The sequence below is a fragment of the Leopardus geoffroyi genome, chromosome B3, assembly GCF_018350155.1.
Source record: "Leopardus geoffroyi isolate Oge1 chromosome B3, O.geoffroyi_Oge1_pat1.0, whole genome shotgun sequence".
NCBI lineage: Eukaryota > Metazoa > Chordata > Mammalia > Carnivora > Felidae > Leopardus > Leopardus geoffroyi.
In genome coordinates, this window is record NC_059337.1 from 73,152,655 (window position 1) to 73,178,730 (window position 26,076).

Here is a 26,076-nt window from a genome sequence, read left to right on the forward strand (position 1 = left end):
GCCCAAGTTCTGGCAGGAGGAAGGGGACAGCGTGCACTGAAGTCTTAAGCACAAAGGGATACAGGGAAGACACCAAAAATGCAACACAATTAATTTCCTTTTTTTTAATAAATTATTTTGAGTCAGGTTTTCTATCATTTGCAATCAAAAGAGACCTAACTAGAAACACTAATATAGACAACATTGGGTGAAACAAATTAACCAAACAAAATAGTTCAATACTACTTTTTAAAACTCCCGGCTTGCTGCAGGGGAGACAGGTTACAACTCCTCAGACTGTTCAGATTAGATCAGTTGTTCAGCCCTTTCCTCCCACATCATCCAGGGTGGTAAGGGGGAGGGACAAATTTAACACTGTACCTGTTATTACACTGAACATTTAACTGTTCTCTCCCCTTTCAGACTTTTCTGCTCAGGGTCACTTTGCTTACTGCTGCCAGATTAATCTCCCTACTGTGTCCCTCCAAAGAATCTCGCTTCCTTAAGACTTCTGGATTCCTTGTGAGACTGTGCTTTTCCCAAATCCAAAGTCCTGCTCCTGCCAGCTGCTTCTCTGGAAATATGTTTCCTCCCCATTTCTACCTTTTGAACTCACTGTTTCTCAAAACCTAAGTCACATCTTTGATGTTTCTGAGGATAACCCAGAAGCAATGAGCATGCCTAGATCTCATGTCTTTGTTTCTAATACCATTTTTCAATACTAGTAACCAGGGTTCCTCGGAAAAATGGCTGATTCTAGGGCTGGGGCACTGAATATGCAAGATAAGTCCAAAGCATCTTAAAGTGTTCAAAAAACAACCAGTGCCACCAATGATGGGGCTATGTTAAGGGGACATAGGAGTCCCCTATGGCCCTAAGGGGACACAGGAGAAAGCTCCCTGCGGCCAAAGCTGGAACAATTTGAGCAACAAAATATAGTCATGTTGAGTAATAGCCCAAGGTATAAAATAAGTACCCAAGAGTCACTGATATAAATGTATTATTGAATAAATAAGTGAGGCAGAACAGACAAACTTCCCATGCTTTAGAATTCTAAATAATTTATATAGATACTCCACATTTCCCACTCCTCAAGTCTGGCTGCACATAGTGAGTTCCTTTCAAAAGGGGCAGTATGGAAAGGGTGACAAAAGAGCAACAGTGGATTGGGGTGCCTGGGTGGTTCAGTTGGTTAAGCATCTGACTCTTCATTTTGGCTCAGGTCACGATCTCACAGCTTGTGAGATTGAGTCCTGCATCGGACTCTGACAGTGCAGAGCTTGCTTGAGATTGTCTCTCTCCCTACCTCTCAGCCCCTCTCTCCCTGCTCTCTTGCTCTCTCTCTCTCTCTCTCTCAGAATAAATTAATAATCTTTAAAAAAGAAAAAGCAACAGTGGAGAAACCTGATAAACACCAGCTTAGTTCGAGGATCATGGTCAACATCACCAGAGATAAGTCATGTTGGTAGCATGTCCCCTTGATATGATGTGAAGAGAAATAGCACTTTACCTCTGTGGTCTTCCTCCCCAAAACCCATAACCCCAAGTAATCATGAGGAAATCATCAGAAATATCCCAATTGAGGGACATTCTGCAAAATATCTAACTAATAATCCTAAAATTGTCAAGGTCATCAAAAATAAGAAAAATCTGAGGGTGGGTCTGGGTGGCTAGTCAGTTGAGTGTCCAACTCTTGATTTCAGCTTGGGTCATTATCCCAGGGTTGTGAAATTGAGCCCTGTGTTGGCTTCCACACAGAGCATGTAGCCTGATAGGATTCTCTCTGTCTGTCTGTCTGTCTGTCTCTCTGTCTCTGTCCCTCTGCCCTTTTCCCTTGCTCATGCTCTCTCTCTCTAAAATCAAATAAAACTTAAATTAAAAAAAAAACATTAAAAAATTTTTTAAAAATCTGGGTGATTATCATAGCCAAGAGGAGCCTAAGGAGACATGAAAGCTAAATGTAATGTGGTCTCCTGGTGGGATTCTGCAGTAGATCAAGGACTTCAGGTAAAATCAAAGTAAATCTACTGAAGTATGAACTTTAGTCAATAATAATATATCAGTATTTTTCCTGGTAATGGAATCCAGGGCAACGGTTCAGCTAACCACTTATTAAATTTGTTTCGAGAATGCGTTTTACCTTCTAATTTATTTATTCAACAAATATTTATACCACATCTATCATTTGTTCCTTTTGAACAGTTAAAAGCTGCCTCATACATTTGTATCACTGTTCACAGTTTACAAGGTCCTTTCTGACACTCCAATGTATCCTCAAAAACAATTACTTTCCTAGAGGCTGCTTACATCATCAAGCCAACAAGGAGAATCTCTCATTCTACTCTTCTAAGACACAACCTTTCCTAATGTAACAGTAACAGAGGAATAGCCCATCACCTTTGCATATTGTGTTGGTTAGAAGCAAATCACAGGTCTCTCCTACACTCAAGAGAAGGGATTATCCAAAGGCATAGACACCAGGAGGAAAGGATTTATCTCTCTACCTTAGTCCACCATCTGACCCCCCAAAATTCATATCCCTCCTACTTGCAAAATACATTCACACACACTCCTAAAGACCCCAACAGTCTCATCCTGTACAGCATCAGCTCACTTACAAAAATCACATCATCTAAATGAGGTCCAAGTTCAAATGCAGCTCCTGGATGTCATCTGTTAGGTACAGCTCCTAGGACACAATTTCTCTCCATTTTTCAAGCTGTGAAACAAGCCATCTGCCCCAACACATCCAGATCACTATGTTAGATCACACATGACCAGGAAGGCACAGATTAATAGCTATAGACATTTGGGTCCAAAAGAGTGGGGGGGATGAAAGGTAGAAAAGACTCACTGAAATCCAGCTGGGCAAACTTTAGGAGTTCCTTAATTAGATTTAAGGCCTGGAAATAATTCTCAACTGTGACTCCTTGGCTTTTACTTCTGCTCTCAGAGTCATCTCTCTTCTTTCAAAAAAAAAAGCAACACATATTTGCAGTTAAGTAGTATTATAAACCTGCTTCCTGCCAGTAGAGTTTTGGGGGTCTGACCTCCTCCTTTTATTCTGTGTTCTGTCCCTTTCAATCCAAGCTGGTAGTGTTTCTGCTGAAATCATTTTCTCAAACACCTCCTGGGTCTCTGATGGATTTCAATGAATGTTACTCCTTAAAACAAAGGCACATCCACAAATTCTTTCCAAACAACCTGTACCTGTGACCCTTACTCAGAATTCTGAGGGACCATTCTCTTAAGCTTCCTAGAAGCCCTATTGTTTGGTTGGAAGTCACATCCAAATCTCTTGAAAGAGCTCCTTGTATAACTGAATACTCCCACTCCTCAATCTTTCTGAGGTTTTGATGAAAGGTTAAATAGTCACAATGTCACTTTTTTTCTTTGTGTCACGCTATCTTAAGTTTAGCATCTTTTTCCATTTGAAGAGCTTGAGAACTTCCAGATTCATCCAGTCCTGGCTCCTTTTTTTTTTTTTTTTTTTTTTTAACAATACTTTCCTCTATTTATCTCTCTTCTCTTCATTTCATTAAAAGCAGCAAGAAGAAACCCAGTGGAACCTTCATATTTTGCTTTGAAATCTCCCTACCTCTACAACCAAGTTCAGCTTTCCACATAACTACAGGAGGCAATTTCAAATTTTTTCTGCAACTACTTGACATGGATTCCCCTCCTCCAGTTCCCAATAACATATTCCTTACTTCCTTTTGAGACTTCACTAGCAGTATCCTTAAAGACAGATTCTTATAACCCTTAATATAGGGCAAATAGAGCTGGATCTAGAAACACATTGCCGGATTTCCCTCCCTGATGCACACCAGGACGCCAGGACCATGCAGAAAGTCACTTCATAACTTAAAGTCTGGCCTTCAGGCCCAGACCTGAAAGGTATTTGAAGGACTGTGTCTCTCCTCCCTCCATGTATTCCCAATCGTTCTGCATCCACCATGTTTCTACATCCAAAATAGAAACTCCCAGGAACAACTTAGGGAAAATCAGTAGGACTACTGGCAGTGCTTTGTTTGCTTCTTTTAGGTAGAGACAGTGGGGAAATTTTTCTATGGATATGACTATAAATGGAAAGAATTCCCAGGTAGTACAGCCTGAGAAGTTTTGATTTTTTGTATCCCATGAGTTCAGAGTATGAGACAGCCAGGTAATAAGGATAGAGAAGAAGGTACTAAATTAGGATAGTTGTACTTTGTGTATTTGTTTGTTTACCAAAAGTCAAATGTTTTCATGGATTTTTCAGATATTTAAAATAAGGAAGTTTGTCTAGGGACACTCAAAAGGCCCTTTAATTCTAATTTTTGTAATTCTATGATTTGAAAAGATAAAACTTAAATTAGTGCTTGTGTGAAGTATAACTCTCATAATGCGAGTCTTGGCACTGAGGCCAAGCCCTTGATGAAGTTCAGTTGAGAGTCAGTGATATTGGCACCTATTAATATTCCAGCCACCCAGAACCCAGGGAAAGCTGAGTGAAAACTAAGGTCTAAGAATTAGGAGACCAGTTGGGTAATAAGCAGTCAACTTATATATATGAAAATGAGCACCTTTGCGGGCACATCACAAATATACACCAAAAATCTGTCACATTCAAACTCCAAGTCCCAGGGGGAGATTTGCTAAAATGGATTACCTCCCAGACTTGTAAACCTACAGGTAAAATATCTCCTTTTTCCATCCCCTGACATCTTTTATTTACCCTGCTACTTACTATGAGTAATTCTGCTTCTGAGTATGTTTAGGTTTATTTCAGAGCAGTTGTTTTCATTTTATTTTTAGTTTTTCACTCAAGTGTAAATGTTAATAAAGTGATACTAGAATGTGTCCCACATCCCCAGCAGTCTAGGTGTCCAGGACCAAGCACTTTTTGTTACAACTCCTCAATCCATTCTAATGTACCCCCAGCCCTGAGAACCACTGGCCTAGAATACTTTAAGGAGGCTGCTCCTCTGTCTGGCCTCCAGGGGGCAATCGTGCCACTAACACAACTCTCAGAACAATGAGAAGATGCTGACACTCTCTGGGGATGGGTGAGAGGCCTGAACTTAGGACAAAAAAAAAAAAAAAAAAGGATAAGCTGAAAATTAGAGGCCTGAATAATATCAGGTCATTGAATGCAGAATCTCCTTAAAATTCTCCTAAACTTGAGGAAGCTCTGTGAGCAACTCTTTCCTTCATCCGCAAGCATAGTTTTCCCAACATCTGTCTTAGACCCAGTCTTCAGGCTTGTAAACTTCTCCATTGGGAGAGGCTCCACATTTCATTAATAGTTCTTTGGATAAAATTCACTCTATAATGGTGTTTATAAAGATTCATCCTTTCCTTTCTTTCCCGTCCTTTCTTCCTCCTGCAAGAACAACTTGGTCAGAAGAAGTTGTTCCTTGTCTTGAGCAGGTCACCCTAACCTCTGCATGTACCCTTTGGTACTCATGTCATGTTTGACTCCTCTGGAATGACAATTTCAGCAGCCAGCATCTCAGGGTTTTCTGAAATAGTTCTCAGAAACAACCTGGATAAAGGTCACAGAGGTTTGTGATTTCTTTGTAAAGATTTATCAGGGTGACGGTGAGTTGAGGGTTGGGATGGCCTAGGCACATGGTTAGTTCAAGGAGCTCAGGAACTGTCAAAATAAACATTCAGCTGCCTACCTATCTGGTTAAGCATCAGCAGTGGAGTCTGGGACAATGATCTTTTATAAACAAACTTGTTCAAGCTCCTTATAAAATAAAATATTATTACAAAGAAATTAGAGAAAAATTGTGCCAACTTCAAAAAACACAATGGCTATGAAAAAATAATTTCCAAATTAAAAAATAACAAATACAAAGATGAAAAGAATCCAACCTCATTGATAAACAAAGGCACAATAAAACAACAAGGAAATAATATTTTTTCTCTACAAATTGACAAGTTTTTTAAAGCATTAGATGATGATATCATAAAACTAAACTCTTGGAAAACACTATAGAAAGGTCAATTTGTACATTCATGGTAAGGGTAATTTGTTAATAGATATAAAATTATTTCATTCCATAAATCTACACCCAAAAATTTACCCCTAAGAAATAATCAGAAAAATAGACCACAAAAAAGCAAATCAGATAAGTATTAAAGAATCAATATCATACAGATCATGTTCTTTTACTCCAATGAATAAAGTTAGATACTATCAGTAAAAATACAACTATAAATAAAAAGAAATAGACTCATAAATAATTTATGAACCAGTGGTACCTGAATGGCTCAGTCAGCTAAGTGTCTGACTCTTGATTTCAGCTCAGGTCATGATCTCAGGTCATGATTTCAGGTCAAGTTCATAAGTTCAAGCCCCAGGTCAAGCTCTGGGCTGACAGAGCCCGCTCAGGATTCTCTCTCTCCTCTCTCTATGCCCCTCCCCAACTCTCTTTCTCTAAATAAATAACCTTTAAAAAAATAAAATAATTTATGAACCAGAAAAGAAATTATAATGGAATTGTTAAAATATTTACAATGGAACAATCATGAAAGGTCTACATTTTAAAACTTGAGCAATGCAGCTAAGCAGCACACAGAGAGTTTTTATACCCTTAAAATATATAAAAACAAAAAGACTGAGCATAACGAACTAAACATTCAATCAGAAAGTTTTAAAAGAAAGTAAGAGTAAACAACAAAAGTAAGAGAACAAAAATAGTAATAATCAGTGCTACAATTAAGATAACAAAGAGAAAGAACCAAAGGAAAGAATCCATTTAAATTGGTTCTTTGAAAAGAATTAGAAAATGGACAATTCTCTGATAAGATTTATCAGGAAATTAAGAATATATAAAAACATGGTGTAAAGGAAGATTGTAACTACAGACACAATGAAAATTTAAATGATTTTAAGAACGTGCAAGGAATAAATCCATACAAATTAATTTGAAAACTTGAACAAAATGTAAAACTTTCTAAAAATTATTGTCTAGCAAAACTGACAAGAAAACTTGAAAAGTTGAATTATAATGCACATTAAATAAATTTAAAGCTCTATGCAAAAATATGGTTTCACAGGCAAGTTACATCAAACCCAAGACCAATAATTTCCATTCCTGACTACTGAGAAAAATAAAAACAGGAAGACTACTACTCAACACATTTTATGAGACCAGGAGAACCACAATGATGAAAATAAACAAAGATAGATGACAAAGGACAATTATAGACCAATATCACCTATTAAAAGCAATGATTGCTCCTAAACATAATATTAAACAAGCATTGGATAATACTAATATGCCATGATCGATTAGGATTCATCTCAGGAATATGAGGAAGGTTTAATAATAGTACAACATATCACACATAAATGATATTAACTATAAAATTATGTCACTAAATGCAGAAAAGTGATTTGGTCAAGTCTAACATTTATTTCTTTTTTTTTTATTTTTTTTAACGTTTATTCATTTTTGAGACAGAGAGAGACAGAGCATGAATGGGGGAAGGTCAGGGAGAGAGGGAGACACAGAATCTGAAACAGGCTCCAAGCTCTGAGCTATCAGCACAGAGCCCGACACGGGGCTCGAACTCATGGACCGCGAGATCATGACCTGAGCCGAAGTCAGATGCCCAACCGACTGAGCCACCCAAGTGCCCCACTAACATTTACTTCTAATTAAAGTCTCTTCACAAATTCAGAAGAAAAGTGAACTTCTTTAATCTGATGAAAGGAATCTTTGAATTTGTTTTCAAAGTGAGATATTAAAAACATTCCCTTAAAATTTTAAAACAGTCAAAGATTTCCAATATTATTCTTTCTATTCTATATTTCAATAAATGTCTTAATGACTGCAGTAAAATTACTAAAACATTAGAACTGGAAAAAGAAAATACATCTATCATTAATCACAGATAGTTGATTCCATTGCTGGGGAAGAAAGTGCATAAATGAGCCTAGAATATCTTCTCCCAGAAAACTAGAAGCTATCACAGATTACAGAGGCCATGTCACAAAGGTTCAGCAGCCAGACTGAAAAGATTTCTGCTAGTAAAGAGGGGACAATTCCCACATCAATAAGACCATGAATCCAATCAACTAAAACACATCAAGTATGTTTAAATCCATGAGTTCCTAAAACAATCCTCCTTATTTACTTTTAGGGGTTTATCCTGGTTGCATGAGATTTGCTTGGGACTATTTTGGTGTTTGTCCTGAGAAACGCCTCCATCTCAGGCAAGCAGGGATGGTTTGGTCACCCTAGAGGCGAATCAGCTCATTATCCTACAAACTGACAAATGAATGGAAAGAATCCTACACTTAACCTCAAAGTTAATCAAATAATTGACAAGGAAAAATTATCTTAACAGAAATGCTTCAGTTAAAAAATGAAGTAGAAATGATATAATTAGAATATCATTTTGCAAACCAACTCCCATTCAAACAATAGATCAACACACAGAGACACACACACACCAAAAGACAACCTGACGTTACATGCCTCCTGTGTAAAGGACACAACCCTATGATGTCTGGGATTTGCTTTAATCTAACCAGAACTGAAAGAGGTATAGATGTGTAGGGTGATGTGGGTGTAGACGAACAAGACTGGCCATGACTTGATAACTGTGGAACCTGGAAATGAGTACATGCTCTTTCATTGTACTATTCTCTCTTTGGTACATGTTTGAATTTTCCATAATTAAACACTTTAAACCAACATAATTAACATACAAACAAATTATCAGAAATGCAAAGACATATTTACAATGCCCGCTAAATCCTATTTAAAACTGTCAAAAAAGGAAACAAAACAATGTCAAACAATAATATGTAAACAAATTAAGTGACACACAGCAGAGTACCTTGAAGCTGTAAAAATCACATTTCACGTACGGTTGAACGACATGGTGGCACATTCATATACATAATGTTCAACACAAAAAATACTTTTAATTTGATCCCAATTCCATTAAAATGTGCACATTTGCATTAAAAAATACTGAAAAAAAATGCAACAAAATGTTAACAGCATTACCTCTGGGTAATGAGATTATTACCAACCTCCTGGTTGGATTTTATGTCTACTTCTCCCCCTTGGTTATGTCCACATTGGGCAAGTTTTCTTTCATGATAACCATACATGACATGTTATCTATCAGTTAGACAACAGAGGCCTGGAGGAAGAGGCAGGAGGCAGGCACACACAGCAGGAAGTGTGACTAAGCTGACGTATGCAGAAACCCCACTGCCAGCTCTATAGAAGCAAGACCACAGAGCCACCCAGTTCCAGTGACACTGCAAAGGGCCTGGCAGGTGGAGACCAAACAAGAGCCATTTCACTAACAGGAAGATCCCCCAGGATGCAGTCCAGACTCCCCGCTCTATTGTGCACAGTGGTGGCCTTCATCAGCTTTGGTAAGGAGCCCACCACCCCTGCAGCCGGGGCCCAAGGGAGGAGGTCTGGGAAAGAAGTTAGAAGAGAATTTAGCTGTGCCTTTCTCCATTTTGTTTTCTGGGTGAAAACCTGGCTATTTGATAGCTTTCTTGAAAGCTATGTCAGCAGCTAAGTTATTTTTCCTTCTTTTCTACAGGTTCCAGCAATACACAGAGTGTCACTCAATATCCAAGTTCGGTGCATAAACAAGAGGGAGAATCTGCGAATTTGTTCTGCCGTTTCACACTCAGCTATACTTACTATGTGATGAGCTGGTTTCAACAGCCTTCCAATGGAAAGATGACTGAAATCATTTATCTTTATTCTGATAGCACAAACGCTAAGAAAGGACGATATTCTGTGTCATATCAGGCAAGAGACAAAGCACTAAGTCTCACCATCACAGGCCTGATGCCTACAGACTCAGGCGTCTATTTCTGTGCTGTTGGAGAAGCTGCACGGTGAGAGGAATGACGGGGAGAGCCTTACAAAAACCCCCTGGGCTCAGCATGAAACCGTCACCTGCTCCAGGAGCTTAGGAGAAAACAACCCACAGAACAGGAAAAGGTAAACAGAAGGTAGGGTGGGTGGCACTGGTGGGTCTAGAGAGGAAGCTGATGAATGTTCTAGCAATAATCTTCCCACATCTGGCATCAGATGAAGAGTTGTGGTTACAAGATCCCTGTCTCACAAGTATTTTCATCGCAAAATCCCATAACCAATCAGGATATGCATCTGTCTCTTCTGCTGCCCAACATCCATCCCTCCTTGTCTGGTGACCACACCTGGATTTTCCCTGGATAACCAAGCCACGTGTCCTCCTACCCCATGTTTGGGTTTAGATGAGGCCGACGCCAGCCTTGGACTCCCTGGCCAATTAACATACTTCTCTCTCTGACCATAGTTAATTGTTTCAAGGATGGGTACCTGCCCCAAGTCTACATCCCAAAACTTAATATGAAACTCTTGGGAATACTGCTGGGAATGTAAGAGGCTAGGATACAACCATTCAGCTGCCAGCAGCCCTCTTCCCACCACAAAGGAAGAGTATGATCCTGAAAGAGAGAGAGTGAAACTGAGCTCCCTTAACATTGTTTGAGGTCCGGACCCTTAGTGATCAGAAATGTACTTGGGATTTTTCAGTTGTACACCCACACTGTCTTCACTTCTGTTCCTCCAGAAGAAGATAAGGATTCAAGTGCAAGTGATTTAGTTGGGAGGTGATCCCAAGATGCAGGGCAGTGGCAGTGGGAAGAGTGAAAGGAAAGGATGTCAGCCAGTGAAGTTCATGTGTTTTAATGCAATCCCTATCACATACCACTAGCATTTTTCACAGAGCTAGAATAAACAATCCTAAAATTTGTATGAAACCCCAAAAGACCCTAAATAGCCAATGCGATCTTAAAAAGAAATGCAAATCTGGAGGCATCACTAATCTGGACTTCAAGCTATAATACAAAGCTGTAATCATCAGGACAGTATGGTAATGGCACAAAAACAGACACCAAAATCAATGGAACAGAATAGAGAATCCAGAAGTGGAGCCATAAGTATATGTTCAAGTACCTTTGAAAGCAGGAAAGCATGTTCCTTTGAAACCAATGGAAAAAAGACTGTCTCTTCAACAAATGGTGTTGGGAAAACTGGACAGCGACATGCAGACGAATGAAACTGGACCACTATTTGGACTACACACAAAAATAAATTCAAAATGGGTGAAAGACCTAATTGTGAGACAGGAAACCATCAAAATTCTAGAAAGGAACACAGGCAGAAACCTCTTTGGCCGTGGCTACAGCAACTTCTTACTAGACACATTGCTTGAGGCAAGGGACCCAAGAGCAAACATGAACTGTTGGGACCTCATCAAGATAAAAACCTTCTGCACGGTGAAGGAAACAATCAATAAAACTTACAGAATGGAAGAAGATATTTGCAAACATATCTGAATAAGGGTTAGAATCCAAAATCTCTAAAGAACCTAGTCAAACTCAACACCCCCAAAAACAAATAATCCAGTTAAGAAATGAGCAGAAGACATGAATAGGCACTTTTCCAAAGAAGACATCCAGAGACTAATAGACACATAAAAAGATGCTCCACATCACTCATCATCAGGGAAATACAAATCAAAATCACAATGAGATACCACCTCACACCTGTCTGAATGGCTAAAATTAACAACATAAGAAACCACAGGTATTGGCGAGGGTGTGGAGAAAGGGGAGTCCTCTTGCACTATTGGTGGGACTGCAAACTGGTTCAGCCATTCTGGAGAACTGTATGGAGGTTCCTTAAAAAGTTAAAAATAGAACTACCCTATGGCCCAGCAATTGCACTAGTGTTTACCCAAAGGACACAAAAATTCAGATTTGAGAGGTACATGAACCCCAATATTTATAGCAGCATTTTCAACAATAGCCAAACTATGGATAAAGCCCATATGTCCATCAACTAATGAATGGATAAAGAACTGGTGATATATATATATATATATATATATATATATATATACATACATACAATGGAATATTATTCAGGCATCAAAAAAAGGAATAAGGAAATAAGGAAACAGTTTGGGTTTCTATCTCTCTCCCTCTGCCCCTCTCCCCAGCTCATGCTGTCTCCCTTCCTCCTTCCCTCCCCCCCTTCTCTAATATAAAATAAAATTTAAATTAAAAAGAAAGTTTAAGAAAAATAAGAAAAACCTGAGAACTAGTCATAGCCAAGAGGAGCCTAAGGAGACATGAAAACTAAATGTAATGTGGTCTCTTAGTGGGATTCTGTAGTAGATAAAGGACATTAGGTAAAATCAAAGTAAATCTAGTGAAGTATGAACTTCAGTTAATAATGTATCAGTATTGTTTTATTAATTGTGGCAAATGTACCATTGTAAGATGTTAATAGTAAGGGAAACTGGGTGTGCAGTGTATGGAATCTATGTGTACTATTTTCATGACTTTTCTATAAATCTATAACTGTTCTAAAATTACACTTATTATAAAAACTTACAAAACTATAGGTTTCATATCACCTGCACTTTGTGGAGGAAGAATTACAATTTTATGTATAGTCATATCATTATTTATACATCAAAAGGAGTCTTGAACTGTGCTGTGCAAACACAGCCACAGGGTACAGTGGTTACAGGACACGCGGATTGTGACTAGTCCAAATTAAGATGTGCTGTGAGTGTCAAATACACACCAGCTTTCAAAGACTTCCATGAAGAAAAAAATATAAACATTCGCATTAATATTTATTTATTAACTAATGTTGAAATGATATTTGGGGTTTATCAGGTTAAATAACATATTTTTAAAATTAATTTTATATATTTATTTATAGTTTCTTTTAATGTGACTCCTAAAAAATTTAAATTATTTATGTGGTTCAGATTGTATTTCTATTGATAGCAGTGGTCTAAAAGGATAGACATGAAATGTTAGCAATTGTTATTCCTGATAGTGGAATCCAGGGTAACATTTTAGCTTAGTTTTTTTTTTTCTTTTTTTCTTTTTTTTTTTTTTTTTTTTGAGAGATCTTGAAGGAAGCAATTTATTACATAATAAAAGAGGGATACACAACCTTAGTACCATAAAATTAAGATGGAAGATAACAGTGTGGGCTTGCAGTAGGAGTAGGAGTCTGTGAACCATTTTCCAAAAAAGAATTGAACCAGGGGGCCTGGCTGGCTCAGTCGGTAGGGCATGCAACTCTTGATCTTGGGGTCATGAGTTAGGGCCCCACGTTGTGGGTAGACATTACTTAAAATAAAAAGAATTGAACCTGAATTTTAAGGATCAGTGGGATTTTACAAAATGGACAGGAGGTAAGTCATTCCCTGTGAAAAGTGAAGGCTTAGCATCGTGAAAGTGCTTCTCTCTTGGGCAAGGAAGAGAGGCTAGTGAACTGAAATGAGTTCCAAAAAAACTCATGAGCTCCAAAGAAATGAGTTAGTGTTTGTTGGATGCATGGATGGATGGATGGATGCATGATTAGATAATAGATAGATAGATAGATAGATAGATAGATAGATAGATAGATGATAGATAATATAGGTGGGTGGGTAAGTAGATGAATGAATAAAGAATAGACAGATAAATCCACAAGTTTTGAGTCTGGGCTCAAATTTTACCGAGAATGTCTCCCAACACAGAAGCATGATGATAAGTTGTATTCTTTTTGCAGAGCAACCTGGCTATTTTTGTCCAGCTGAATGAAAGGAATTGTGGGTATCCAAAATCGCATTGAATTAAGACATTTGAATGTGGTCAGAACTACAGGGATATGCCTAGGTTTAGGATGTAGTCAGGGTAGTGTGGCCTTTTAACATTATGCGTGGGTGTGTTTTCTCACAAACACATGTGCAGAGACACACATAAAACTTTGGGTTTTTCTTTTCCTTTTTACTGTGTTATGTCAAGCTTTTGTTTTGAGTGAATTGTCACTTGCCAGTGTCCCATGTGTGGGAGCCCAAAACCCCATGTAGATGAGATACTTGGACCCATAATAATAATGGTAGCAAGTATTTACATAACTTGGATAAAGGATCCAATTCAGCTGGTTGGGGAAAAGAATATTTTTAAGGATATTCTTTTTTTTTTTTTTTTTAAGTAGGCTCCATGCCCAACCTGGGGCTTGAACTCACAACCCTGAGATCAAGAGTCACATGCTTTCCTGAATGAGACGGCCAGGTGCCCCTGGGGAAAAGAATATTCTTTTTTTGTTTGTTTGTTTTTTGTTTGTTTGTTTTTTGTTTGTTTGTTTTTATTTTTTGGGGTTTTTTTTTTTTTTATCTAATCTAGTAGATATTTTTTTGAAATTTCTGGGTATGTTTTTTTTAATTTTATTTTTTTAAATTTGCATCCAAATTAGTTAGCATATAGTGCAACAATGATTTCAGGAGTAGATTCCTTAATGCCCCTTACCCATGTAGCCCATCCCCCCTCCCACAACCTCTCCAGTAACTCTCTGTTCTCCATATTTAAGAGTCTCTTCTGTTTTGTCCCCCTCCCTGTTTTTATATTATTTGTGCTTCCCTTCCCTTATGTTCATCTGTTTTGTCTCTTAAAGTCCTCATATGAGTGAAGTCATATGATATTTGTCTTTCTCTGACTAATTTCACTTAGCATAATACCCTCCCATTGCATCCATATAGTTGCAAATGGCAAGATTTCATTCATTTGATTGCTGAGTAATACTCCATTGTATACATATACCACATCTTCTTTAGCCATTCCTCCATCAATGGACATTTGGGCTCTTTCCATACTTTGGCTATTGTTGATAGTGCTGCTATAAACATGGGGGTGCATGTGTCCCTTTGAAACAGCACCCCTGTATCCTGTGGATAAATGCCTAGTAGTGCAATTGCTGGGTCATAGGGTAGTTCTATTTTTAGTTTTTTGAGGAACTTCCCCACTGTTTTCCAGAGTGGCTGCACCAGCTTGCATTCCCAACAGCAGTGCAAAAGAGATCTTCTTTCTCCACATCCTCACCAACATCTGTTGTTGTCTGAGTTGTTAATGTTAGCCATTCAGACAGGTGCAAGGTGGTTATCTCATTGTGGTTTTGAGTTGTATTTCCCTGATGATGAGTGATGTTGAGCATTTTTTCATGTGTCGGTTGGCCATCTGGATGTCTTTGGAGAAGCGTCTATTCGTGTCTTTTGCCCATTTCTTCACTGGATTATTTTTTTTTCAGGTGTTGAGTTTGATAAGTTCTTTATAGATTTTGGATACTAACCCTTTAACACATATGTAGTTTGCAAATATCTTCTCCCATTCTGTCAGTTGACTTTTAGCTTTGCTGATTGTTTCCTTCACTGTGCAGAAGCTTTTTATTTGATGCGGTCCCAGTGGTTTATTTTTGCTTTTGTTTCCTTTGCCTCCAGAGACGTGTTGAGTAAGAAGTTGCTGCGGCCAAGATCAAAGAGGTTTTTGCCTGCTTTCTCCTCAAGGATTTTGATGGCTTCCTGTCTTACATTGAGGCCTTTCATCCATTTTGAGTTTATTTTTGTGTCTGGTGTAAGAAAATGGTCCAGGTTCATTCTTCTGCATGTCGCTGTCCAGTTTTCCCAGCACCAGTTGCTGAAGAGACTGTATGTATTCCGCTGAATATTCTTTCCTACTTTGTCAAAAATTAGTTGACCATATGTTTGTGGGTCCATTTCTGGGTTCTCTTTTCTGTTCCATTGATCTGAGTGTCTGTTTTTGTGCCACAGCTTTCCTTTTTCTAATTTTTCTTCAATAAATGTGTGTTCCTTGTACAATAAAAAAAGTAATAAAAATATAGACACAAAGAACTACTGCTATGAAATGTCATACTAAAAGATGGAGCATCAAGCAAAAATGTTAAGCCATAGAGTCCTTCATTAATTAATTATTCACCCACTCATTTGAATATACATATATTAAGTATCCCATGTGCAAAGCACAAGGACAGTTCCTGGGACTACAAATACACAAAAAATTATTTCCTACAAGGTCACAGTCCACATGGCCAAATAGGCTTGTAAATAAAATTTTAAAACACTGTAAGGTCACTGATACTATGGGATTCCTATTGTCAATTCTCCTCTATTTCCTGCTTTTAATGCTGCTTTTTTCCTGGCTCCCACCTTAGTCTAATTCTTGTCCACACCTAAATTGCAGCTAATACATATATGCTAATGACTATGCCTCTAACCTTGATTTTGCACCAGACCTATGTATACAGCCCACAGCCTTTGGGTCAGGTGACCCTTGAGCAATATAAAATGTATAAACCTAAAACCCATAATCTGTCACCTCCCCTACTTCAAGATCTTCTGCCTCCATATTTCTTGTTTTAATTGATGATACTGTCTTACCTTACAGCTCTGTGTAAAAGGCAAATTTAGGTATTTTACTTCACTTCTCACAGCTTTTTAGACTAAGCCTGGCACAAGCCCACATACGATTCTCATTTAGCTGCCTCATCTCCTGACACATCTGTCACCAACGTAGTCCTGGAATTACCAAAATACTGAATTCAGGAAATATCATGAGTTAACACATCTCTTGTCTCCATCCTTCCCTCTACCCTACTCTTTGTTTGGAGTTTCCAACCTCATCACCACCTCCTCCTCATTGTCCTCTGACTTCTTCTCTCTGAAGCCTTCCTTGATCTTCTAGGCAAGTTTAAAGTCTCTCTCATCTGGCTCCCTTTGAAATTTGTACTTATCTATGAGAACAGCACTTATCTCCTTGTATATTTTTATATTTATTGCCTTCTTCCTCTAGGATACTCAATTTCTTGACACCAGAGATTATGTCTCTTTCACATCGATATTCCCAACATTACACAGATCATAACAAATAGAAGACTCTCAAGTTTATTGAATATTTCCCATTATCCTTCACCTTTCTTACTCTACTGGGGTCACTCTTACCCTTGAGTGCCCCAAGCAGGCTTCCACATCTGGGTTTTTCTTACTAGACTATTCTTGCTTCAAATAGTCTCCTTAATCCCATCATTCAGATTCCTGCTCAAATGCCACCCCATTAGAGACATCTTTACTGCAATATAGATAGTACCTACCTAACACATTCTCTCTTCCCCTTTACCCTGTCTCACATTTTTCATTGCAATCATCATTAGCAAATATATTATATGTTGTTGGAATATATTTTTACATGTATCTCCACCACAAGATAAGCACCAAAGCTTGGGACTTTGAATTATTCAACAAATGAACAAAGATCTGGTGCATCTATAAAAATATAAATGATGGTATTTATCACCTACATATGACACAGTCTCTCTTCCATTTCCCGTTCATTTGCTTTATTCTCATCAAGCCATATATCTAGGACAAAAGAAAGATTAAGACACAAATTTCCAAGAATTGTCAAGTATAATAAGACTGAGTAAGCAATAATATTATAAAATGAAAATGGGCAATGGTTCAGCTAACTTTTTTTTAATTGTTTTTAACGTTTATTTATTTTTGAGAGACAGATCATGAGCTGGAGAGAGGCAGAGAGAGAGGGAGACACAGAATCTGAAGCAGGCTCCAGGCTTCAAGCTGTCAGCACAGAGCCAGATGCGGGGCTCGAACCCACAAACCGTGAGATTGTGACCTGAGCTGAAGTAGGCTGCTTAGCCGACTGAGCCACCCAGGCGACCCTGAACTCCTACTTTTATTCTGTTCACTGTCACTTTCAATCCAATCTGGTAGTGTTTCTGCTGAAATAATTGTCTCAAACACTTCCTGAGTCCACCATGGATTTCAATCAAGTTTACTCCTTTAGAAAAAAGCCACACCTACAGATCCTTTCCAGATAACCTGTACCTGTGGCCCCTGCTCAGATAGCTGAGGAACATTTCTCTTAAGCTTCCTAGAAGTACTATCATGTGGTTGGAAGTCACATCCAAACCGCTTGAAAGAGCTCCTTGTGCGACTGAATACTCCCATCCCTCAATCCTTCTGAAGTTTTGATCAAAGATTATATAGTCACACTGTCACATTTTTTCTTTGTGCCACACTATCTTAATTTTTGCATCTTTTTCTGTTAGAATAAATTGAGAATTTTCAGATTCATCCTGTCCTGGTTCCTTTTTGTTTCACAATTCTTTCCTCCATTTATCTCTCTTCTCTTCATTTCATTAAAAGCAGCAAGAAGAAACCAGGTGAAACCTTCTTACATTGCTTTGAAATCTCCCCAGCTCTACAACAGAGTTCAACTTTCTGCATAACTATAGGAGGCAATTTCAAAATTTTTCTGCAACTCTTGACCTGGATTCCCCTCCTCCAGTTCCCAATAACATAGTCTTTACTTCCTTCTAAGACTTCACTAGCAGTATCCTTAAAGTCCAGATTTCTGTTAACCCTTAATATAGGGCAAATAGAGCTGGATCTAGAAACACATTGCCAGATTTCCCTCCCTGATGCACACCAGGAAGTCAGGACCATGCAGAAAGTCACTTCATAACTTGAAGTCTGTCCCTCAGGCACAGGCCTGAGAGGTATTTCAAGGTGTTTCTCTCCTCCCTCCATCTATCCACAACCATTCTACATCCATGAAGTTTCTACATCCAGAAATAGAAACTTCCAGAAACAACTTACAGAATGAGGACAGAGAAGAAGGTACGAAAGTAGGGTAGCTATAATTGATGTTTATTTGTTTGCCAAATATAAAATGCTCTTATGTCTTTTTTTCAGATCTTTAAAATAAGGAAGCTTGCCTGGAGAACCTCAAAAGGCCCTTTAATTCTAATTTTTGTGATTTTATGATTGAAAAGATAAAATTTAAATTAGTGCCGGTGTTGAAGTAGAACTATCAAAAATGCTAGTCTTGGCACTGAAACCAAGCCTTTGATCCAGTTTCGGTTGAGAGCTCAGTGATGTTGGCCCCTACTAATATTCCAGCCACCCAGAACCCAGGGAAAGCTGAGTGAAAAGTAAGGTCTAAGAATTAGGAGGCCAACTTGGGTAATCAGCAGTCAACTTATATATGAAAATGAGTACCTTCATGGGCAGATCACAAATATACACCAAAAATCTGTCACACTCAAACTCCAAGTCCCAGGGGGAGATTTGCTAAAATGGATTACCTTCCAGACTGGTAAACATACAGGTAAACCTACAGGTAAAATATCTCTTTTTTCCATCCCCCTGACATCTTTTATTTACCCTGCTAATTTCTATGAGTGATTCTGCTTCTGGGTATGTTTAGATTTATTTCAGAGCAGTTGCTTTCATTTCCATCTTATTGTTTTACTCAAGGTCAAACCTTAATGTGGTGATACTGGAATGTGTCCCCACTTCTCCAGTGGTCTAGGTGCTCCGGACTGAGCACTCTTTGTTACAACCCCTCAATTTCTTCTAATGTGCCCCCAGCCCTGAGAGACACAGGCCTAGAATACTTTAAGGAGGCTGCTGTCTGGCCTCCAGGGGGCAATCGTGCCACTAACACAACTCTCAGAACAATGAGAAGATGCTGACACTCTCTGGGGGTGGGTGAGAGGCCTGAACTCAGGACAAAAAAGGAATAAGGATGAAAATCAGAAGCCTGAATAATATTGAGGTAATTGAGGCCGAATCTCTTTAAAATTCTCTGAAACGTTAGGAAAGTCTGTGAGCAACTCTTTCCTTCTCCTGCAAGCACAATTTTCCCAAAGCCTGTCTTCTACCCAATCCCAGGCTTGTAAACCTCTCCATTGGGAGAAGCTCCCCATTTCATTATCATGCCTTTGGGCAAGATGCACTTTATAACAATGGTTATAAAGATTCATCCTTTATAATAAACCCCTGTCAGAAGAATAACTTGGTCAGGAGAACTTTTTACTTATCTTGAGTAGGTCACCCTAAGCTTTATGTGTACCCGTTGGTACTCATGTCATCTTTGACTCTTCTGGAATGATAATTTCAGCAGCCAGCATTTCAGGGTTTTCTGAAATAGTTCTCAGAAACAACCTGGATAAAGGCCACGGATCTTCTGTGGCTTGTATGTTAAGATACATCAGGGTAATGGCGAGTTGTGGGGTTGGGAGGGCCCAGGTACATGATTAGTTCAAGGAGCTCAGGAACTGTCAAAATAAACATTCAGCTGCCTACCTATCTGGCTAAGAATCCTAATGGACTCTGGGATAATGATCGTTTATGAACAAAGTTGTTTAATATCCTTAAAAAATAAAACATTTTTACAAAGAAACTTGAGAAAAATTATACCAATTTTTAAAAATGCAATGGATATGAACAAATAATTTCCAAATTAAAAAACAAAAACAAAAAAACAAGCACAGGGGCGCCTGGGTGGCTCGGTCGGTCGAACGCCTAACCTCAGTTCTGGTCATGATATGGGTTCGAGCCCCATGTCAGGTTCTGTGCTGACAGCTTGCTCAGAGCCTGGAGACTGCTTCAGATTCTCTGTCTCCTTCTCTCTCTAACCCTCCCCAGCTCACACTCTGTCTCACTCTATCTCTCAAAAATAAATAAATGTAAAAAATTAAACAATTACAAAAAAACAAGCACAAAAACGAAAAGAATCCAATGTCATGGTGAACAAATGCATTATAAAACAATAAGCAAATATTTTTTTCTCTATAAATTGTTAAGTACTTTGTTTTAAATCATTAGATGCTGATGTCATGAAACAAAACTCTTAGAAAATGCTATAAAAATGTCAATTTGTACAGTCATTGGAAGGGTAATTTATTAATATGTATAAAATTATTTCACCCAACAATTCTATATTAGGAAATTTTTTTTATATTCTCCCATTCATTGTATTTTCAGAGTATACAATGCAAAACAGGCCTTTCAACTCTAAGATACACAAATATGCTATCGACAAATATTCTCACTTTATAAATGTTCAAAGTAGGGCCAAGTCCTTTAAGTACTGGTGCTATCTCTTGCACATTTTCTGAGGGGAGTTGGCAAAAGGAGCTCGGGCCCTCATGCCCTTACTCCTGGATCTGTTAGGTGACTTTCCAATGTACAGATAGAGAGGTAGGGGTGCTAAAGAACTTACACCCAGACCAGAAAAGAAAAGCAGTTGTTAGTATTTAATGAACCTCTCTCCATGTGGCTTCAGGCTACTAAGACACAGGCTCCCCCACACCCTTAATCTTTTCCTCAGCTCTTTTACTGAAGAATTTGGCCTTCACAATAACAGGCTGTTTGGGGAGCTTTCCCTTTCCCAATACTTTGTAGTAGCCCGATCGCACCACATCAATGATAGGAGCAGCTCCAGTCTTGTTTTTGGCAGCATTTACCCGTGTCTCCTTACTGACCAAGGTCCACAGTTTATCAAGGTTAACAGTTGGGCAGAAGCTCTGGTTCCTTTTTAAGTGGTAATGCCTCACACCAACTTTTCCAAAGTAACCTGGACGATATTTGTCAAAGTTGATCCTGTGGTGATGCATGCCACCAGCATTACCCCAGCCTCCTAGGTGCTCCCGGTGCTTACGGACGCAGCCGTGGCCATGGCTCACGTGGCCCCGAAGTTTCCGGGTCTTCCTCAGTCTGGATGGCATGTCAGTGGCCCAGAAGAAAGCTCTATATTAGGAAATTTATCCTTAATAAATAATCAGAAATAGGGATGCACGGGTGGCTCATTTGGTTAATCACTAGACTTCAGCTCAGGTCATGATCTTACCGTTCGTGGGTTCGAGCCCCATATTGAGCTCTATGCTCAGAGCGTGGAGTTGTTTCATATTTTCTGTCTCTCTCTCTCTCCACCCCTCCCCAATTCATGCTCTGTCTGTCTCTCTCTCAAAATAAATAAACATTAAAAATTAAAAGAAAGGAAGGAAGGAAGGAAGGAAGGAAGGAAGGAAGGAAGGAAGGGAAAGAAAGAAAGAAAGAAAGAAAGAAAGAAAGAAAGAAAGAAAGAAAGAAAGAAAGAAAGAAAGAAAGAAAGAAAGAATCAGAAATAGAGGTGCCTGGAAGGCTCAGTCAGTTCAGTGTCAGACTTAGGTTCAGGTCATGATCTCAGGGTGTGTAGGTTTGAGCCCCACATTGGACTCTGTGCTGACAGCTCAGGGCCTGGTGCCTGCTTTGGATCTGTCTCCTTCTCTCTCTGCCTCTTCCCCACTTTCACTCTGTCTCTCAAAAATAAATAAACGTTAAAAATAATGTTTAAAATAAGAAATAATCAGTAATATTTACCACAAAAAAGCAAATCTCAATAAGTTTTCAAGAATCAATATCATATAGTGATATCATGTGTTTTTATTACAATTAATAAAGTTAGATACTATTCATAAAAAAGCCAACTTTAAATAAAAAGAAATGCACTCCTAAATAATTTATGAACAAGGGGCACCTGAGCAGGTCAGTCAGCGAAATGTCTGACTCTGGATTTCACTCAGGTCATAATCTCAGGTCACGATTTTGGCTCAGGTTCATGAGTTCGAGCCCTGCATCAGGTTCTGCACTGACAGCAAGGAGTCTTCTTGAGGTTCTCTCTCTCCCTCTCTCTCTACTTCTCCCCTGCTTTCTCTCTCTCACTCAAAATAAATTCATAAACTTAAAAAATAAAATTATTTATGAACGAGAAAAGAAATTATAACGGAATTGTTAAAATATTTCCAACTGAACAATCATGAAAGGTATAAATTTTAAAACTTGAGCAATGAACCTAAGCAGCACACAGAGAACTTTTTATACCTTACAAAAATGTAAACTAAAAGACTGAACGTAATGAGCTAAACATTCAACCAGAAAGTTTTAAAAGAGAGTAAGAGTAAACAAAAGTAGGAGGACAAAAATAGTCATAGTCAGTGCTAAAATTAAGGTAATAAAGACAAAGAAACAAAGGAAAGAATCCATTTAAAATGGTTCTTTGGAGGGAGCCAAGATGGCAGAACAGCATGGAAGTTTTTTGTGTGTCTCGCGTCCAAGAAATACAGCCAGACCAACACTAAACCATCCTGCACACCTAGAAAACTGATCTGAGGATTAACACAACAATTTGCACAACCCGAACCACAGAATTCAGCAGGTACACAGCACAGAGAGGTGAACTTGGGGAGCAAGAGGCCATGGTGGGCAGGGAGGTACTTTTGCGGGTGGAGAGAGGACGGAGACAGGGCAGGAGGGGGCGGGGAGAACATGGGAAAAGCACCCCTCCCTCCCAAAAAGCAGCTGGAGAGAAAGTGGAAAACAGCTGCAGGGACTAAACTAAAAAGGGAGAAAGGAGAAAGAGAGGGTTTAAATTCCATTAAGACTGTAAACAAGGGGAGCACAAAGTCTGCAACCCTTCAGCTCCATACCTGGCAGTGCTCTGGTGGGAAGGGCAAATCCCCAGGAGCAGAGTGGGGTCTGGGAGGTTCTTGGGCCACATGGGGAAAAGCAGTTCCACTGCTGGAAGGACATTTGGTAGAGACTGTTGAAGCCACCTGGTCCCAGCAGATCCAGAGAACGGCCACATTTGCTGGTGCTGGAACAAGGTCATTAAGGGTGAAGCCTGGTGCCAGATGTGTGTTGTGATTTCGTCCCATGTCATCCAGGGTGATTAGGGGGAGGGACAAATTTAACACTGTACCTGTTATTACACTGAACATTTAACTGTTCTCTCCCCTTTGAAACTCTTCTGCCCAGGGTCACCTTGTTTACTGCTGCCAGATTAATCTCCCTACTGTGTCCCTCCAAAGAATTTTGCTTATTTAAGACTTCTGGATTCCTTGTGAGACTGTGCTTTTCCCAAATCTCAATTCCTGCTCCTGCTCCTGCCAGCTGCTTCTCCAGAAACAGTTTCCTCCCCATCTCTACCTTTTGAACTCACTGTCTCTCAAAATCTAGGTCACACTTTGATGTTTCTGAGGATAGCTCGGAAGCAATGAGCATACCTAGATCTCGTATCTTGGTTTCTAATACAATTTTTCAGTACAAGGAACCAGGGCTCCTTGGAGAAATGGCTGATTCTAGGGCTGGCACAGGGAATATTCCAGATAAATCTGTAGTATCTTAAAATGTTAAAAAAAAAAAAAAAAAAAAAAAAAGAACCACCACCACCTACGATGGGGCTATGTTAAGGAGATATCAGAGTCAACTAAAAAAGCTCCCTGTGGCTGAAACTAGAACAATTTAAGCAATAAAATAAAGTATAAAATAAATATCCATGAATCACTGATATAAATAAATCATTGAAAAAGTGTGAGGCAGAACAAACTTCCCATGCTTCAGAACTCTAAATAATTTACTTCGATACTCCACATTTCTGACTCCTCAAATGTGTGCTGCTCATAGTGACTTCCTTCCAAAAGGAACAGTGTGGTAAGTGTGACAAAAGAGCAACAGTGGATTGGGGCACCTGGGTGACTCAATCCATTAAGCATCTGACTCTTAATTTTGGCTCAGGTCATAATCTCACAGCTTGTGAGACTGAGCTCTGGACTGTCAGTGTAGAGCCTGCTTGGGATTCTCTCTCTCCCTACCTCTTTGCACCTCCCCTGCTCACTATCCCTCTCTCTCTCTCTAAAAATGAATGAATAGATTATTTTTAAAAAAATAAAAAAGGGCAATAGTGGAGAAACCTGCCAAACACCAGTTTAGCTCGCTGATCATGGTCAAAATCACCAGAGATGTTGATAGCATGTCCCCTTGATATGAAGTGAAGAGAAATGGCACGTTACCTCTGTGATCTTCCTCCCCAAAACCCACAACCTCAGTCTAATCATGAGGAAATCATCAGAAAAATCCCAATTTAGGGGCATTCTGCGAAGCATCTAACTAATACTCCTAAAAATTGTCAAGGTCATCAAAAGTAAGAAAAATCTGAGGAGCGCCTGGGTGGCTCTGTCAGTTGAGCATCCAACTCTTGATTTTGTCTCTGGTTATGATCCCAGACTTGTGGGAAGGAGACTATATTGGGCTCAACACAGAGCATGGAGCCTGCTGGGATTTTCTCTCTCTCTTTCTCTCTCTCTCTCTCTATCTCTCAGCCTCACTCCCCTGCTTATGCTCTTTTTCTCTCTAAAATAAAATAAACTTTAGGTTGCCTATGTGGTTCAGTCAGTTAAGCGTCCAACTTCAGCTCAGGTCATGATCTCACCTTTCATGGGTTTGAGCCCCACATCAAACTCTGTGCTGACAGCTCAGAGCCTGAAGCCTGCTTCAGATTCTGTGTCTCCCTCTCTCTCTGTCCCTCCCTGCTTGTGCTCTATCTCTGTCTCTCTCTCTCTCAAAAATAAACAATAAAAAAAATTTTAAGTTCATAAGAAATAAATAAAATAAATTAAATTTAAAGAAAATTAAAAAACAAGAAAAATCTGAGAAATTGCCATAGCCAACAGGAGCTTGAGGAAACATGAAAACTAAATGTAATGTGGTCTCCTTGTGGGACTCTGCAGGAGATAAAGAACTTTAGGTAAATCAAAGTAAAACTACAGAAGTATGAACTTTAGCCAATAATAATATATCAGCATCCATTTCTTAACTGTGGCAAATGTACCATTTTAAGATGTTCGTCATAAGGGAAACTGGGTGTGCAGTATGGAAAGTATGTGTACTATCTTCACAACTTTTCTGTAAATCCAAAACTGTTCTCAAAGTGAACATTTAATACAAAAAGCTTACAAAGCTATATGTTTCTCATGACCTTCACTTTGTGGAGGGAGAATTACAATTTAAATATGTCAGTATGTATACCTCAAAAGGAATTTTGAACTGTGTTATCCATACATAGCCACTAGCTAACAAGGCTCCTAAACACTTGGATTGTGATGAGTCCAAATAAAGATGTGCTGTGAATTTAAAATAAACACAAAGTTTCAAAGACTTAGTATAAAGAAAATAATGTAAACAATCCTATTAATATTTTTATGAACCAATGTTGAAATGATATTTGGGGATTACCAGGTTAAACAAAATATATTTTTTAAATTAGTTTTATATACTTATATATAGTTTCTTTTAATGTGGCTACTAAAAAGTTTAAATTAGTTATGTGGCTCACATTAAATTCTCTTCATAGCAGTGGACTAAAAGATAGACATGAAATGTTAATAATAGTTATTCCAGCAGAATTCAGGGTAATTGTTTTAGCTTTCCTTTTTCTAATTTTTCTTCAACAAATGTGTGTTCCTTGTACAATAAAAAAAGTAATAAAAATAAAAAGACACAAAGAACTATTGCTATGAAATGTCACCCTGAAAGATGGAAGCACCAAACAGAAATGTCAAGCCAGAGAGTCCTTCATTAATTAATTAT

General features: G+C 38.7%; 1 protein-coding gene, 1 long non-coding RNA gene and 1 gene segment (V, D, J or C); 1 reads left to right on the plus strand and 2 right to left on the minus strand.

Annotated features, from left to right (window-relative positions):
• The window catches only part of LOC123583370, a 110,717-nt gene that overhangs the window by 33,915 nt on the left and 50,726 nt on the right, over positions 1-26,076 (minus strand). The gene's annotated exons all lie outside the window — the stretch shown is intronic.
• Positions 9,048-9,887, plus strand: LOC123583333. The segment is given in 2 exon segments: positions 9,048-9,373; positions 9,550-9,887. Coding segments are annotated over 2 exon segments (492 nt in total).
• LOC123583341 (60S ribosomal protein L27a-like) lies at positions 20,909-21,413 on the minus strand. Its single transcript, XM_045450335.1, has one exon. It carries the CDS (start codon positions 21,396-21,398, stop codon positions 20,961-20,963), a length of 438 nt encoding a protein of 145 aa, XP_045306291.1. The 5' UTR covers positions 21,399-21,413; the 3' UTR covers positions 20,909-20,960.